This window comes from Leptonychotes weddellii, chromosome 3, assembly GCF_054177405.1.
Source record: "Leptonychotes weddellii isolate Sample4059 chromosome 3, ASM5417740v2, whole genome shotgun sequence".
NCBI classification, from domain to species: domain Eukaryota; kingdom Metazoa; phylum Chordata; class Mammalia; order Carnivora; family Phocidae; genus Leptonychotes; species Leptonychotes weddellii.
Window position 1 is genome coordinate 100,046,208 of NC_138371.1, and position 17,932 is coordinate 100,064,139.

The 17,932-nt window shown below is 36.0% G+C and overlaps 1 protein-coding gene across 2 annotated transcripts in view; it reads left to right on the forward strand.

Moving 5' to 3' along the window:
- Positions 1–17,932, forward strand: part of UGGT1 (UDP-glucose glycoprotein glucosyltransferase 1) — a 93,937-nt gene that overhangs the window by 48,429 nt on the left and 27,576 nt on the right. Inside the window, exons 18-22 of one of the 2 annotated variants that reach the window (XM_081814651.1) lie at positions 3,785–3,949; positions 12,774–12,894; positions 15,266–15,364; positions 16,267–16,290; positions 16,806–16,900. In XM_081814651.1, coding sequence (XP_081670777.1) covers positions 3,785–3,949; positions 12,774–12,894; positions 15,266–15,364; positions 16,267–16,290; positions 16,806–16,900 — 504 coding nt within the window. The remainder of the gene's footprint in view (positions 1–3,784; positions 3,950–12,773; positions 12,895–15,265; positions 15,365–16,266; positions 16,291–16,805; positions 16,901–17,932) is intronic. The other variant, XM_081814652.1, reaches the window with a different exon arrangement.

Below are 17,932 nucleotides of genomic sequence, written 5' to 3' on the forward strand. Positions count from 1 at the left end.
AGAGAAATGAGCCTCTTTGGCAGTATTCCTTATAGTGGGGGAAGTTGAGTGCTTGCCTGCCTGCTCACTTGCTCTCAGTTTCCCCCCTGCAGGAGAAATCATGGGCCCAGAAGATCTCTCTTGGCCCTAAGCTGTGCTGCTTTGGGGGAGGGCTGATGGGAGTGAAGTTAGACTGTTCTTCTTATCTTTTCCAATGCATTCAATCTCATATTTTTTAAAAATTTATTTTATTTTATTTTTTTAAAGATTTTATTTACTTGAGAGAGAGAGAGTGGGAGAGCACAAGCAGGGAGAGTGGCAGGCAGAGGGAGAAGCAGGCTTCCCACTGAGCCGGGAGCCCGACATGGGACTCGATCCCAGGACCCTGGGATCATGACCTGAGCCGAAGGCAGACGCTTAACCAACTGAGCCACCCAGGCGCCCTCATATTTTTTTTGCTCCAGTGGGTTCTCAGGCTATGGCTAGGAGGGACTGGAGCCAGTTGATGAGCCAATGCAGGGTCCACAGATGGGGTTGAAATCTGTATGTCTGTTACGTGATGCATGGGTGGGTGAACCTTCTTCTGGGTTCCTTGGCATATGGTACTGGATCCCAAACCTTCCACAAAGGCACTTTTGTCTGTGGATAGATGCCAAATTGTTGTTCAGGATTGGGAAGCACCAATGAGTTATGTTCTCTTCAGCCACGATACTGATGGCACTCATGCTTTAGTGTTAAGTCTCCTTGTTTTAAAGTGTATTAAGTCAGGTTTAGTGTTGCGGCTGGTCATGAGGTCTATTCAGGGTAGACTGAACATGGTTCCATTGTTCTGTTGTATCCTTCTGTTCACTCACTTGCCTTACGTGTTATTTAAAATAAAACTGATATGGTACCCAGTGATTTTCTAGATAGACACAAACAGTAAGAATAATACTCCGTAGAAAAAGAATAGATGAAATAAAAGGAAAGAAGGGCCACTTTGGGAATGCCAAAGAATTGAGGGAATTCATGAAGTTTTCTCATATTTTACATTTGGAAAATGTGTAACTTTCTTTTTTAATTTTTAATTTTATTTTTTTTCCCTTGGAAGGGAGAAGTGCCTGATTTTACCCCAGTGTGCTTGCTTGCTTGCTCTTTACCATTTTACCATTAGATCTTACATTGTTTAAAAAATTTTTTTAATTCAAGTATAATTAACATACAGTATTATATTAATTTCAGATGTACAGTATAATGATCCAACAATTCTGTACACTACTCAGTGCTCGTCATGATAAGTGTACTCTTGATCCCCTTTATTTAACTCATCTCCTCACCTGGAAAACGTTTCACTTTAATTTTCTCTCATCCTACTGAAGAAACAGTACACATTTCCTTTTCATTGTGGATGATTGCTATGTCAAAGGTATTTTCTTGAGAAATATTAGACAAATTGATAAAAAGGATATTTTTATATGTATTGAAATCTTGATTTTACTGATGAATCAAATATATGTGTCACAAACCTAGCTCCTCAGTAATTTCCCAGTCTTGGCTCTTTTCCTCATCTGTACTGATTAGAGGCCCTTCCTATGTAAGCAGATGATCTTAGACCACTTAATTTCCTAGGTATTTGAGTAAACATACTTTCATGACAAGGATGTTGTGAGATTCCCAGAAGTCCTAAGAATCTAATGATTAATAAGATTTTCAAAACTGTAGCAGCTGTGCCTCCACCTGAAAAAGCCCAAGAAAAAGATTCTTTTGAAAAATTTTTAAGGAGGAATAATATCATTTAGCAGTTGTTATTACACTTATAAATATCTGTGCTGGGGTGTCTGGGTGGCTTAGTTGGTTAAGCAGCTGACTTGATTTCAGCTCAGGTCATGATCTCAGGGTCCTGGGATCAAACCCTGCATCGGGCTCTGTGCTGGGTGGAGAGTCTGCTTTAGGATTCTCTCTCCCTCTGCCCCTCCCCCTTTGCGCATGTGCGTGCGTGCTCTCTCTCTCTCTCTCTCTCTGTCGTTCTCAAATAAGTAAATAAAAGTCTTTAAATAAATATCTGTACCTTTTGTATAAATCTGAAGCTATGATATCCTCCGTCTATGGTATTTGAAAGTTGTAATTATTTGTACTAGGCAGTATAATTAAAGTAGCATTTTTAAACGGAAGATAATGTAGTCTGATAGGTGTATATTTATATCTTTCAAGCTAATAAGATAGATAATGATATTTAAGAAAAGTCCTAACTTATACATGTAGACATTTTGCGTTTGGCATGTTAACTCTGAGTCCTTATTAATTTCAGTTATCATTGTGAGTAGCTCATTCATAAGACCTCGCCTGTAATTATTAAGGTTTTTAAATTATTTATAGTTAACATTTTTAGTTATTGATAGAAAGTCTCATGTAATTTTTAAGTTTGCCTTTTTGGTAATTAGGCTGCATTCTGTTATTTGGTCTGGTAAATTTTTTATGGTTTGTAAGAAAAGAAGATATATATAGTCAAAACATCTCCCTCCCACTCCTGATTTTCACTCAGTTGCCATTTCCAGAGAAAACCAGTGTCATTTCTTATTGTCACTTAAGAGTTATAATATGGGTTTTGTTTTGTTTTGTTGGGGGATAATTTTCAAAACTCAAAGTATGTTAAAATTGAGTTTTTAATGAATGTCTTTGAAATAGTTGAGACATCAAAGAACAGAATTAACATGGTAAGAATTTTAGAAGTGTAAATTTTAAAAGTATAAACTATGATATATAGAAGTGGCAGAAATCAACATAGAAGACCTTTCTGCCTGTGCAGAAAGTCTGTACCATTAGTTACTATTGTGGCTAGATCTGATTAGGAACTAAGTAGTCTTTGCTGTTGATGATTGTCAGTTACCCAATTGAAGTACTTTTCTATTTATATATAAATATGTATAATTCTGCTATTTTCAGAAAGTATTAGTTATAAGATATCTAACAAGTATGTTTTAAGGAATCCTGTTTACATCTTGGGTAGTAATGTATGTTTTACTTTGACAAGTTAGTTATGGATTTTTGGTTGATATCTAGGGGGAATGTACCCCTATACTGACCACCAGAGAAGAGTGTTCATCTTAGATATATTTACCTTTTTGTTGGCCTGACATTTCCCTGCTAAGGAACCTCTTTTGTCTTGGAGAAGGAAAAAGATTGGGCTTAGTATATTATAGGGCAATTTTCAAGCACTGTTTTACCACTAGCCTTGTTTTGTTTTCTAAAGTGTAATTTCTATGTTAGTGATAGGGATCCTTTTAAGTTTAGATTGGGGTGTAAATATTTCATCTCAGGCTGTCTGCCCAGGAACACTCATAATTTATGGCAGTCTGTCATTGTGCTGCCCATTATGGTAGCATCTAGGCACATGTGGCTTTTAAAATGAAAATTAATTAATTTCAGCTGCTCAATAGTTACATGTGGTTAGTGGCTACTGTATTGGACAGCAAAGATAGAATATCTCCATCATTGTTGAAACGTCTGTTATATGTCTTGGCTATAGTATATGTAATTAAAGTTTGGTAGCCTGGGTAGCTTAAAATTACCCTCACCCCCAAATCACTTCCTAATGTGCAAGGTTTTGTGGTTTTACAAAAACTCAGTAATCAGTTTCAAATTACCCAGTAGTATATTAACTATGTTTCTTCTGATATTTCTTTAAAGGCATTTCTTTTGTTATTTCTTGGTGACTGTATTTCTGTTGATTTTACTTTTCTCATTAGCACATATATGTATGAAAACTATGCTTTGTTCCATTTGTCTCATGAAGGACAAAAAATGTTTGTGGTCCCTTGTGTTTCAGGAAGCGAGAGGCTACTATGAGCAGACTGGGGTTGGTCCACTGCCTATTGTTCTGTTCAATGGAATGCCCTTTGAAAAGGAACAGTTAGATCCTGATGAGTTGGAAACCATCACAATGCATAAAATCCTAGAGACCACAACCTTCTTCCAAAGAGCAGTGTACTTGGTGAGTGGTATTTCAAGGGTGATTTTGAAAGAGAATGGTTTGTTTATATTTTTGTAGGCTCTGTAGTAAGCAATAAGATTCTTTAAGTATTACTCTTTTTTATACATCACTTGTAATTGGTTTGTGGATTCCCAGGAAGTTGTGCTATAATGAAAATATTCACAAGACTTTGTGCATTGTATTTGAAATAGCTAAGTTTATTGTTGTCAAGGTTAAATGTTTATTTAAGAGACATTTGTTCTACTTGTAAGGAATTTTGACTTTGGAAAGACTCAAATACATATATATAATCATATAATTTATATATATGTATAAAATAGTTATTGTTGAGACATTATTCACATGCCATAAAATTCAGTCTTTTAAAGTGGACAATTCAATGTATTTAATGTATACACAGAGTTTATACAAGTATAACCTCTGACTGATGTTAGAACATTATCATCACCCCTAAAATCCAATGCCCTGTAGCATTCACTCTACATTTGTTTCTACCCTAGACCCTGGCAACTACAAATCTGTTTTCTTTCTCTATGGATTTGCCTATTTGAGACATTTAATATAAATGAAATCATACAATATGTGGTCTTATGTGTCTCATTTCTTTCACTTAGTGTAATGTTTTCAAGGTTACCCAGTAGGAGTGTGTGTCAGTACTTCGTTTCTTTTAATGGCCAAATAATAGTTTCTTGAATGGATATACCATATTTTAAAAATCCATTCATCATTTGTTATAAATTTAGGTTTCTACTTTGTGGCTACTATGAATAATGCTGCTATAAACAATCATGTACAAGTTTTTGTGTAGACATATGTTCTCATTTGTCTTGTGTGTATATCTAGGAGGAGAATTGCCTGTTTAGTAACTCTGTTTTTAACAGGCTGTTTTTCAAAGCGGCTGCACCATTCATTATACATTGCTACCAGCAATGTATGCTGGTTCTATTTTCTCCACATTCTAGCCAACGCTTGATACTGTCTGTCTCTTTGATTATAGCCTAGTGGGTATAAAGTGGTATCTCATTGTGGTTTTGACCTGCATTACTCAAACATGAATAATGTTGAGCATTGTTTCCTGGGCTTATTGACTATTTATATCTTTTTTTGGAGAAATGTCTATTAAAATTATTTTCCTGTGTTTAATTGGGTTACTTGTTTTGTTACTGTTATGAGTTCTCTATGTGTTCCGGGTACTAATCCCTTATATATAGTAGGATTTGTCAGTATTTTTCTAATTTCATGGTTTGTCTTTTCATTTTCTTGGTGGTCAGTCTTTTAAAGGACAGATGCTGGGGCGCCTGGGTGGCTCAGTTGGTTAAGCGACTGCCTTCGGCTCAGGTCATGATCCTGGAGTCCCGGGATCGAGTCCCACATCAGGCTCCCTGCTCAGCAGGGAGTCTGCTTCTCCCTCTGACCCTCCTCCCTCTCATGCTCTCTGTCTCTCATTCTCTCTCTCGCAAATAAATAAAATCTTTAAAAAAAAAAAAAATTTAAAGGACAGATGCTTTAAATTTTGATTAAGTCCAATTTACTTTTTTTTCTTTTGTTGCTTATGCTATTTGTATGAAATTATTGCTTAATTCTAGGTTATGATGATTTATACCTATGTTTTCTTTTGAGTGTTTTATAGTTTTTTCTCTTTAACATTTAGTTCTTGGATGTATTTTCAGTTAGTTTTTATATGTGGTGTGAGGTAGAAGTCCACATTTTTTTTCTCATATACAGTTTGGCATGCAACTGAATGTCTTTTGGGATATTCAGTTGTCCCAGTACTATTTATTGAAAAGAATGCTCTTCTCCCATTAAAGTATCATGGCACTCTTGTAAAAAATAAATTAACCAATAATGTATAGGTTTATTTTTGGACTGCCTATTGTTTTCCATTCGCCTATATGTTTGTTCTTATGTAAGTACCTCAGTCTTGATTACTACTGTAATCAAGTGTGAGTTTTCCAACTTTGGGTTTTTCTTTCTCTTTTTTCTTTTTTAAAGATTGTTTGGCTGGTCTGTGTCCCCTTCATTTTCATATGAATCTTAAGATTAGTTTGTCAGTATATGCAAAAAAAGGCCACTGGGTTTCAATAGGAATTGCATTGAATCTGTAGATCAGTTTGGGGAGTATTGACATCTTAGCAATATTGAATTTTTTAACCCATGAGCCCAGGATGTGTTTCCATTTATTTAGGTCTTGTTATTCTTTCAGTGATGTTTTGTAGTTTCCAATGAAGGAGTCTTACACTTCTCTCATTAAATTTATTTGTTAATATTTTGTTCTTTTTGATGCTATTATAAATGGAATTATTTCCTTAATTTAATTTTTGGATAGTTCATTGATAGTGAATAGAAATACAGTTGATTTTTGTATATTGATCTTATATGCTGCAACCTTGTTGAACTTGTTTATTCTAAAGCTTTTTTTAAAAAAATTCTATATAGAAAATATTGTCATCTTACAGATGACAAAAGCATGTCATCTGTAAGTAGAGATAGTTTTGATTCTTCCTTTTCAATCAGGATGTCTTTACCTCTTTTTTATTTTTTCTTTTCTTGTCTCATTGCCTGTCTAGAACTTCCTAGTACCATGCTGAATAGAAGTAGTGTGAATGAACATCCTTGTTTTGTTCCCAGTCTTAGGGGGGAAAGCTTTAGTCTTTCACCTGTAAGTATATTAGCTACAGGGTTTTTGCGGATTCCCTTTGTCAGTTTATGGAAGTTTTCTTCTATTCTTAGTTTATTGATTTTTTTTTATCATCAACATGTTGGATTTTGTCAAATACTCTTTCTATGTCTATAGAGATGATCATGTGATTTTTGTCCTTTATCTGTTAATATTATGTGATTTTTATGTATTGTTTATATAATTGTTACATTTTTATATCAATTAATTTCACTAGTATCCCAAATCTTTGCTCTTATATAGCTCTATTTATTCCCCATGTTATGTTGTTATGGTCATACAAATTACATCTGTCTATATTATATGCCCATCAGCACCAATTTATAAGTGTTGCCTTTTATAGTTGTCTCATAAGTGAAATAGAAAAAGAGTTACCGGGCGCCTGGGTGGCTCAGATGGTTAAGCGTCTGCCTTCGGCTCAGGTCATGATCCCAGGGTCCCGGGATCGAGTCCCGCATCGGGCTCCCTGCTCCTTGGGAGCCTGCTTCTCCCTCTGCCTCTCTCTCTCTCTCTGTCATGAATAAATAAATAAAATCTTTAAAAAAAAAAAAAAGAAAAAGAGTTACCAACAGAAGTATATTCAGACCCTTTTATATTTACCTATGTAGTTACTTTTACTTGTGCTCTTAATTATTTTGTGGGGATTCAGGTTAGTGTCTTGTGTCCTTTCATTTTAACCTGAGGAAATCTTAGTGTTTATTTTGGGTTAGATCTGCCAGTGAAAAATTCTCTTTTTGTTTTTCTGGGAATGTGTTCATTTACCCTGCACTTTTGAGTGATAGTTTGCTTGGATATGGAATTCTTGGTTGATTATCTTTTCCTTTTAGCAGTTTGAATAGGTCATTCAGTTGCCATTTGATCTCTGTGGGTTCTCTTGAGAAAATAGCTGTTAATCTTATTGAGGATCCAGTCTGTGTTAGGAATCTCTTCTTGTTCCTGTTTTCAGTGTCCTTTATTTGTGTTTCATTTTGGACATTTCATCAATTTGTCTAGTGTGGAACTATGAGTTATCCTACATGGAGTACATTACATTTCTTAAATATCAAAATTAGGGGCTTTCCTTCCAGTCATTTTTTCTAATAATCTTTCTGCCTGTAATGACTTCTTACACCAGACTACTCAGAATTAGGCCAAATGTGACAGTTTAAGGACACAATTTCCTACAAGGTTGCCCTCACTTCAGACACCAGCCACAAGTTTGGGGGTCTCCAAGTCACCTTCACTTAGTATGAACTGGCTAAAAATGCAGGGGCACTTAATGCCCTTCTCAGTTTTGGTAATTTGCTAGAATACCTTACAGAGTTCAGGATAGTTCTGTGCTTATAATTTGTGTTATGATAATAAAATAATGCAAATGTGAACCAGCCAAATGGTGAGGTGCATAGGGCAAGGTTTGGGAAGGTTCCAAACATAAAGATTCTATTATCTTTCCCCCCATGAAACTGAGAAGGGTATTAAGTGCCCCTGCATTTTTAGCCAGTTCATACTAAGTGACGGTAACTTGGAGACCCCCAAACTTGTGGCTGGTGTCTGAAGTGAGGGCAACCTTGTAGGAAATTGTGTCCTTAAACTGTCACATTTGGCCTAATTCTGAGTAGTCTGGTGTAAGAAGTCATTACAGGCAGAAAGATTATTAGAAAAAATGACTGGAAGGAAAGCCCCTAATTTTGAAAAATGACTGGAAGGAAAGCCCCTAATTTTGATATTTGATACATGATTTGCAAATATTTTCTATATAGAATTTTTTTAAAAAAATAAAACGCTTATTGCCCTTCCTTGCTCGTTGGTGTGTGATAGCACATGGGATATTGCCAACCAAGGAAGCTCAGCCAAGTTTTGGTGTTAAGAATTTTTATTGGGGCTTCGTATGTAGCCGTGATTGATAGAATCATTGGCTACCTGATTACCACTATCTCCAGAACATTTTTATCATCTCACACAGCAACTCTTTACCCACTAAACAGTAACACTTCATTGCTGGCCCTCATCAGCCACTGGTAACCACTCTTCTCCTTTTTGTGTTTATGAATTTGCCTATTCTAGGTGGCATCATAGAGTAGTTGTCATTTTTGTGTCTTGCTTATTCTAAGGTTCATATGTGTTGTAGCATGTATCACAATTTTCCTTCAATTAAAATTGAATTATATGTATATGCCACATTTATCCATTCATGTGTTGGATATTTGAGTTGTTTCCACCTTTTGGTTATTGTGAATAATGCTGCTGTGAACATTAGTGTACAAATATCTGTTCAAGTCTTTGCTTTCAATTCTTTTGGATATATATTTTGTGGAATTGCTGGATTGTATGGTAATTCTGTCTTTAACATTTTGAGGAACTACCAGATTATTTTTTAAAGCAGCCATACCATTTTACATTCCTACCACCAAATATACAAAAATTTCATTTCTCCACATCCTCATTAATAGTTGTTTAGTTTCTATTATTTTGATGATGACCATTCTAGATGGTGTGAAGTAGTATCCTATTGTGCTTTTTTATTTTTATTTTTTAATTAAAAAAATTTTTTTTAAAGGTTTTAGTTTATTTTTTGACAGAGAGAGACAGTGAGAGAGGGAACACAAGCAGGGGGAGTGGGAGAGGGAGAAGCAGGCTTCCCGTGGAGCAGGGAGCCTGATGCGGGGCTTGATCCCAAGACCCTGGGATCATGACCTGAGCTGAAGGCAGACACTTAATGACTGAGCCACCCAGGCGCCCCTGGTTGTTTCATGGGGTACAGATCTGTGATTTATCAGTCTTATATAATACCCAGTGCTCATTACAACACATAACCTCCCAATGTCTATCACCCAGTTACTCCCTCCCCACACCTCCCTCCCCTCCAGCAACCCTCCATTTGTTTCCTGTGATTAAGAGTCTCTTATGGTTTGTCTCCCTCTCTGGTTTCATCTTGTTTCATTTTTTCCTCTCTTCCCCTATGATCCTCTGTCCGTTTCTTAAATTCCACATATCAGTGAGATCATGTGGTAATTGTCTTTCTCTGATTGACTTATTTTGCTTAGCATAATACCCTCTAATTCCATCCACATTGTTGCAAATGGCAAGATTTCATTTTTTTGATGGCTGCATAATATTCCAGTGTGTGTGTGTGTGTGTGTGTGTGTGTGTGTGTGTGTGTGTGCGCGCGCGCGCGCCACTTTTATCCGTTGTGGTTTTTATTTGCGTTTCCTTAAGGACTGGTGGGACTGAGCATCTTCATCTTTTCATGTACTTATTGGCCATTTGTTTATCTTCTTTGGAGAAATGTCTATTCAAGTCCTTTACTCCTTTTTGAATTAGGCTCTTTTGTTGTTGAAGTGTAGAGTTCCTTTTGTATTTTGGGAATTTATCCCTTATCAGACATGATTTGCAAATATTTTCTTCTGTTGCTTGTCTTTTTGCTTTTTTTGATAGTGTCCTTTGATGCACAGAAGTTTTGAATTTTGATGAAGTCCAACTTACCTGTTTTTTGTTGTTGTTGTTGTTGTTGACTGTGATTTTGGTACCATATCTGAGAAATCATTGTCAAATCCAATGTCATGAAGATTTTCCTCAATGTTTTCTTCCAAGAATTTTATAGTTGTAGCTCTTATATTTATGTCTTTGATCTATTTTGAGTTTTATGTGTGGTGTGAGTATGTAAGGGTCCTACTTCATTCTTTTGCATGTGGATATCCAGTTTTCCCAGCACCATTTGTTGAAAAGACCAAGAAAAATATTTTTAAAAACTACTTACCATGCTGATTGTTAATGCATTTATAAAAAAAAACAAACCAAAAACCCCCCAAAAACAAAAAATCCCACCAACCCAAAAAACAAAACCCCAAAACAAAAAAAGTGTTGGCTAAATTCTATTGTATGCTCCCTCATGAATAAGGTAGTTTTGTTAAGGAGTTTGTTCTTCATGCAGCTACTGGAATAAAATGTGAAAACAGTTTTTATTTGAATGAGTGTGGCTTATCTTCCAAAGTTAGGAGTAGTCTAGAAGAAATGATAATTATTTTCTTTGTTCAAGTGATATTAATGAAAAGATAAAAGATAATTCAAACATTTTGGTTTTCTAGCATCCATTTAAAGCATTTCTTTTTCAACATTGTTGGATGTAAAAATCCAGGAGTTTTTGTTTTTCAGATATCTGTTGTGTAAAAGAATGATCATTTTCAAATAGTCCCCCTTTGAATGCTAGTTTTCCTCTGTTTCTACTTACATTGCCAGTGAGAAGTTTGGTTTGGTTTAGCTAAAGAAAATTTTATTTGAAATATTATGACAAAAGTCATATGTGCTCCTATACATATTTAGAAAATACTAAATTAGGAGAATATTAAAGTGTCTAGAGTAAAAATGAGAGTTCTTCCTTTCATCAGAATCCCTAGAGAAATAGCCCTTTGTGCCCCCGTGTATATAGAAATAGATATTTACATATGTATTTTTTAGCTTACCTTTCTAAATGAATATATCTTTGCTTTGTGTTTCTGAGCATATAACTCTTTGTCAGTACTTTTGGATTGCTGCATAGTTTTTTTTTTTTCTAAGAATGAACAATAATTTTGGACATTGCTTGTAGAATTTCACTGTTATAAATAGTGCTGTAATGAATAGTCTTACATGTATATCTCTGTAACTTATTTATTTTTTTTTTTGAGAAATACCAGTTATTGGAATTGGTCACAGGGTAATGTACATTTAAAATTTTGAACTAGAGTCACTATAAAAAGGTATGATATGCAGATGGTGTGAAATTCAAATGTGTTTAGAGGTATAAATGAAGAGAAACTTTCACCCATTCACTCCTGTTCCCCTGCCAGTCATCTTCTCTTTCTAGAAACAACCATTGTGTGTGTGTGTGTGTGTGTGTGTGTGTAGATGGGCTGCATTAAAAGGTATGTACATTTAAAATTTTGATAGATGTTGCCAAATTGCCCTCCCTGAGCTAGTTAGGCTTCTAAGTGGAATCAATTCAGATTTATCATAGAGACCAAAGTTGTATACATGGGTGTACATCTATACTAAGTCATCTAGTAACTTTGTAGTCTTTTGAGTTGTATGGTTGGTTCATATGCTCATTATTAGTTTATAGTTTGAGAATTTGCATACAAGTTCTCTGTCTCTCAGGATAAGTAGCCATAGAAGATGCCTAATTGGAGTTTTTTAGACTTTACTGTGTATATTTGATTTACATCTATCTCTCCCTTGAAAATTGCTTTAAAATATGGTTTTATATGAAATATTTTGAGTGTGAAGAACTTGCAAGTTTCTATAGCCATTTACGCATGGCTTTGAGATCACCTTAATGAAGTACAAGTATTTCTATATATCTGAGAGGTATGAAAGGGAAGAAAAAATGAGAAATGATTTCTCCTCCCTGAAATATAATTGTGACTCTGGAAATGTAGCATTACTTTGATGCCTGAGATTGAAAAAAGCTTGGGGTGATTTTTGTTTTTTAAGATTTATTTATTTGAAAGAGAGAGTGTATGGGAGGGGAGAGGAGCAGAGGGAGAGAGAGTCTTAAGCAGACTCTGTGCTGAGCATGGAGCCTGACACGGGGCTCGATCTAACCACCCTGAGATCATGATCTGAGCCAAAACCAAGAGTCAGGAGCTCAACCAGCTGTGCCACCCAGATGCTCCTTGGAGTGATTTTTATTATAAAATACATTAAGTGCTTGAGAGAAGGCATTTGGCTTTTTCCTTTAGAGAGAGGCTAACTATGAGCAGCTCTCAGGATGGATTTTTGGTTATGGTAACTTTTACCTAATTTGTAGAGCTTGCTTATTTCTGGGGAAGCACAGTAGTGTGTGGAGAGACCACATAAACTTGGCTTTGCATTTCATACTTGAATCTCCTTAGCTCTGTAACTTTGAGTAAGTTATTCTGTACCTCAGCTTCCATCTTTAAAACGGATCATCAATAACATCTGTCTCACGTTGTTGAAAGAGTTAAAGATAATATACATACATAACCTGTCAAGCTGTGCTTGGCAATGATAGGAACCTGTAACGTGGAAACTTCTGTTTTTAAGTGTTATCAATACATAAGAAGCTATTGATTGTAAAGTTAATGACTTTTTACTTTCTAATAAATTATTATTGCTCTAATTTGTTTAACTCTTATCCTGCCCCCACTCTGTTAATTTTTTTTCTTGTAGGGTGAATTGTCCCATGATCAGGATGTGGTAGAGTATATCATGAATCAGCCAAATGTTGTTCCACGAATCAATTCTAGGATTTTGACATCTGAGCGAGAATACCTGGATTTAACAGCAACCAGTAAGAAGCATTTCAGGAACATTTTGGGCTTTTTTTCATTTGTGTTTCAGAATCTTTGCATCTATTGGATTGCAGTGTTTAGAAGATAACCCAAGATTCTGACACAATCTTGTTTTAATTCATTGCACCTTTAGTTCATAACATGAGTCTGTAAATTCACAAGAGTTTTCTCCAAAAAGAGAGAAATTCTTCGTGTATAAATCCTTGTAAACTTAGAAAAATATCCATTGTCTTTTTTTTTTTTAGAGAGGGAGGTGCGGAAGGAGAAAATCTTTTTTTTTTTTTTTTTAAGATTTATTTTTATTTATTTGACAGAGAGAGATAGTAAGAGCAGGAACACAAGCAGGGGGAGTGGGAGAGGGAGAAGCAGGCTTCCCGTGGAGCAGGGAGCCCAATGCAGGGGCCCAATCCCAGGACCCTGGGATCATGAGCCGAAGGCAGACGCTTAATGACTGAGCCACCCAGGGGCCCTGGAGAGAGAGAATCTTAGGCAGGCTCCACACCTGGTGCAGAACCTCCCAAAACCCTGAGATAATGACCTGAGCCAAAATCAAGAGTAGGACACTTAACTGACTGAACCACCCAGGCACCCCTCCATTGTCTTTTAAATGCCAGCTTTTTAGGCCTTAGGTGATGAGACTACATCTGTATTGTTGACTTTCTTACAGTCATAAAGCTGTTAAGCAACTGTCTTTTCTTCATCCTTGTTCTGGAATCAGCTAGCAGTGATGTGGACAAACACCCCGGGTGGTTTTACTCTGAGAGGCTAGGAATGCCTATCTAAAAATAAACCTTCATTGAGATAAAGTGTACATGCCATAAAACTCAGTCTTTCGCAATCTTATCTACAATTTTTAGTGTATTCTCAAAGTTGTCTAATCATCACTGTTTAATTGTAGAACATATATCATTCCCCCAAAAAGAAACCATGTACCCATTGGTAGCCACTCTCCATTTCCCCTTTTCCTATCCCCTCCACAACTGCTGATCTAGTTTCTGTTTCTAAGGGAGTTTTCTACTGGGTATTTCATATAATTAGGAGCTTTCTGTGACTGGCTTCTTGTTCACTTAGCATAATGTTTTTAAGTTTTATCCATGTTGTAGCATGTCTCAGTACTTTTTTGCCTTTTTATGGCTTATTAGTATTTTCTTGTATGGATAGTCCACACAGTCCACACTTGGCTTACCTAATCTTCAGTTGATGGGTGTTTACGTTGTTTTCACAAGAATACCTTTTCAGGGATAGTTTTGTGAAGCCCAGATGCCAATTTGTTCCTTATGCCTTTCCTTGCTGCTCTGAAGGCCATTTCAGCAAACAGCTGGAAATAAGGTGGAGCTGTGGTCACTTTGCAGAAGTCTCATTGGGCGAGAAAAGATAGGTGTAACAGAGAAGTACAAGCCACGGGCATTTGCTGTTGTGGTCGGGTGTGATGCACACAGAGCTCTAGGTGTGGTTGTTAGTTTATGGCACCTGTCTCTAATCTACTTGAAGCCGAATTCCCTTTCTTTTAGATAGAGGAAGATGTACATCTCTGCTTATATTTGAAAAAGGAAGTAGTCAGAAAGTGACATAAACTCTTTCTTCATAGTTAGGTTTTAGCTTTTTACCAGAAGTTTTAATAGAGCAAGTCAAGCAGTATTGGGAGTTTTTGTCCTAAATTTTTGTTGTTTCCATCATTTTACTTTATTTTATTTTATTCAGATTTTCTTTATTTATTTGACAGAGAGAGAGCACAAGCAGGCAGAGCAGGAGGGAGAGGGAGAAGCAGGCTCCCCACTGAGCAGGGAGCCCGACGTGAAGGCTTTAAGACTTTGGTGCTTTCTCCCCTCCCCTACATGATGTCATGAGCTGTGTCTGTCTTACTTACCATTTCTTTCCTTTTACTGGAATATTGACTTAAAGGATAGTAGGTCCTTGGTAAGGTCTGTTGAGTGAAAGGGTAGATGGGTGAGTGGGTGGACAGACATAGAGGGAGGGGTAGGTGAGCCACCTATGCTTGGAGGATGGTGAGAGAAGAGTGGCATTTGTGTTAGAGTGCAAGAATGCATAAGATTGGGGAGATTCTTGGAGATAGAGGGTTTCTGATACAGGATGGAGACCATTTTGTAGGTAGGAAGAAATTACTGGGTAGTTTAGATCAAAGGAATGACTACATGAAACTGGGATTTTAACAAAAGTAACTCGAGGGGAAATGAATGGTAAGAGCATTGTCTGAGGGCAATAATTGTTCAATAAACCTGAAACAATAGATTTCACTCATGTATTTTTATAAATCTTGTATTATGGACAAATCAGATTATCAGTTGAATATTAACATTAGATTGAATTTAAGCACGTTAATTATAAATCTGTTTCAACTTTCTCTCCCAGATAACTTTTTTGTGGATGACTATGCTAGATTTACTGTTCTCGATTCCCAAGGCAAGACTGCTGCTATAGCCAATAGTATGAACTATCTGACCAAGAAAGGTAATCCATTTTAGGCTTATCTTGGATTCAACATTTTTTTTTTTTTTTTTTTAGTATTTGTAGAAATAATTAAATCTTCAGTGTCTGCTAGAAAGAGATTTCCTCATTTCTTTTATTAATTATTTTTTGTATTTGTAGAAATAATTCAATCTTCAGTGTCTACTAGAAAGAGATTTCATCATTTCTTTTTTTAATTATTTCTTATAATGATTTGAACCCAGAAAATACCTGTTTAAAATTCAATTCTTTATGAAGTGGAGTTTTTGAAACTCCAAAAAGTGGAGTTTTTGAAAATTCAAATGTTGTTTTCTTATATTAGATATTATTTATTAGCTATTAAGGTGAAATGAAATATTTTTTCATGATTCAAATGTGGGAACATTTATGATGTAAACATGGGTTAATGGATTGAAAATTGGTTTGACTTGCCTCTTCAGTGACAACACTGAGTTAAATTTTTTAGGGTTCATAAGATTAACTTGGTTCTAGGAATCCTTGTGCACATTTTAAAACTGATTTTTAATATGGAGTCAGTTATTTAGGCTAAAATTGTGTGAAATGATATTTTAAGGGCAGACAGATCCTTTCCCCCTCTGGCCATACTTACTATCCTTTCAAAGCACTGACTGTCATTTAAGGCAGCTATTTTTATCCATGCTGTAGCCTTGTCCTAGGGAGAATTTCTGGCTTCCCAGATCTATGTAAATAAAAGCAATTGCTCCATTTGGTTCCTCAAAGAAATTAGTTCCAAGGGGCCCTGGAACAGTGCTATACAGCTAAGGGGACTACAGAGCAGAGAGAAGATTGATCATATTAGGCATTATTTAAAATTTTGACTCTTAAGGTAGGCATCCATTATAGCAATGACATTTTCTTCTACCTTTTCCTTTACCTCTGTCTAGGAATGTCCTCCAAGGAAATCTATGGTAATTTTAAACTTCAGAATGTTCGGGTTCTTTTCTTAATTATCTTATGTGGTTCCAGGCAATGTTGTGATTCAGAATTTATTGACACTTTATTGTGACATTTCTGGAACCTGTGGGTAACAGTAGATAATTTGTCAAATGCAGATAAAATTTGTATAAATTGTATAAATGTGAAGAATTCTATTTCAGAAAGTTACAAATTAATATGATTAAAGACTGTGATATGTTACCCACATGTTCAAAGGCTCTTTTTCATTGTATATGCTAACAGTTGCCTGAGCCATAGTAGAATTAATAAATGCATGTTCCTAGTTTGTAATTAAGCCACATGGAAGGTTACTCTGCTTTCATTCTAGTATAGAAGTTTCACTACTTTTGCTTTGTATCTTTATTAAACTTGTCATTTTCTTATTTTTTGCATGGTTTTCAGAAATTATTTGGCTTAGTAACAATATTGAAACATAGAATGTGCTTTCTTCCCTCTGACTCAGTGTGTTGTTTTTGTTTTTCTACAGATGATTCTTTCATTAGGCCTGTAACTTTTTGGATTGTTGGGGATTTTGATAACCCTTCTGGAAGACAGTTACTGTATGATGCTATTAAACATCAGGCAAGTATCTGCACCTCCATTCTGTGTGCTGATGTTACTGTTCTGGGTGGGAAGCGGGAGTCCTGCTTTTTTAGTACTTGAGGGAAAGGACCATTGTTTCTTCGAAGGTCTGCCCACTAGTGAGAAAAGAGGGAAGACTGCAGTGTTCTGATTTTATTTAAGAGTATAGATTCTTATAGAGAAAAAAAATGAGATCCTTATCATAGACAAGTTTTTATTGTGTGACTGTTCATGTTTTGCTGCAGAGATACTGTGAAGATCATGCTGTATATTATATGGGGGAGGCAGGGCCTTTTCATTGAAGGAGGTCTAGATGTGGGGGAAATACCATGCAGACACCTTAGTCCTCATATAATAGAAGCAGATCTAGGCACACAGAGGGATGCACATATAGATGGTCTGAAATACACATAGCACATAAATTGTAGAACTTGAGTGAATGGCAGTGGTGAATGGTTGGGAAGAAATGGACTCCTCTAGAGAGTGTTATTGTCAGAGAATGAGCTGTTACAATTCCTTTTCCTGAGCAGTTTCAGATTGAGTCTTCATCCACATTTCATACCCTTCCCATGTCCCCTTGCCACCCTGTGTCCTGAGGAGGCTTATTGAAGTACTAAAATATCAAGGTGATTTCAACTTCACTAACATGCTAAGTGCCTTTAATTGTCTAAAGGAGTAGACCAGATGGTGTAGTCAATTCAAAGTTAAATCAGGATGAAGGAAAGTAGATACATAGATAAGATTCTAACTCAAATTTATAAATGCTTGAGTGGTGGTAGAGTGGGAGAACAAGAAGGGAGAATTGAAAAATTTTTTTCTCAATTTATTTTAGAGGGAGGGGCAGGGAGAGGTTGAGAGAATCTCAAGCAGACTCCATGCTGAGAGCGGAGCCCTATGCGTGGCTTGATTTCACAAGCCTGAGATCATGACCTGAGCTGAAACCAAGAGTCAGATGCTTAACCTACTGCACTACCCAAGTGCCCTGAGAATTTAAAAAAAAGAAAAAAGAAGTAAAATATAGAATCAAAAGAA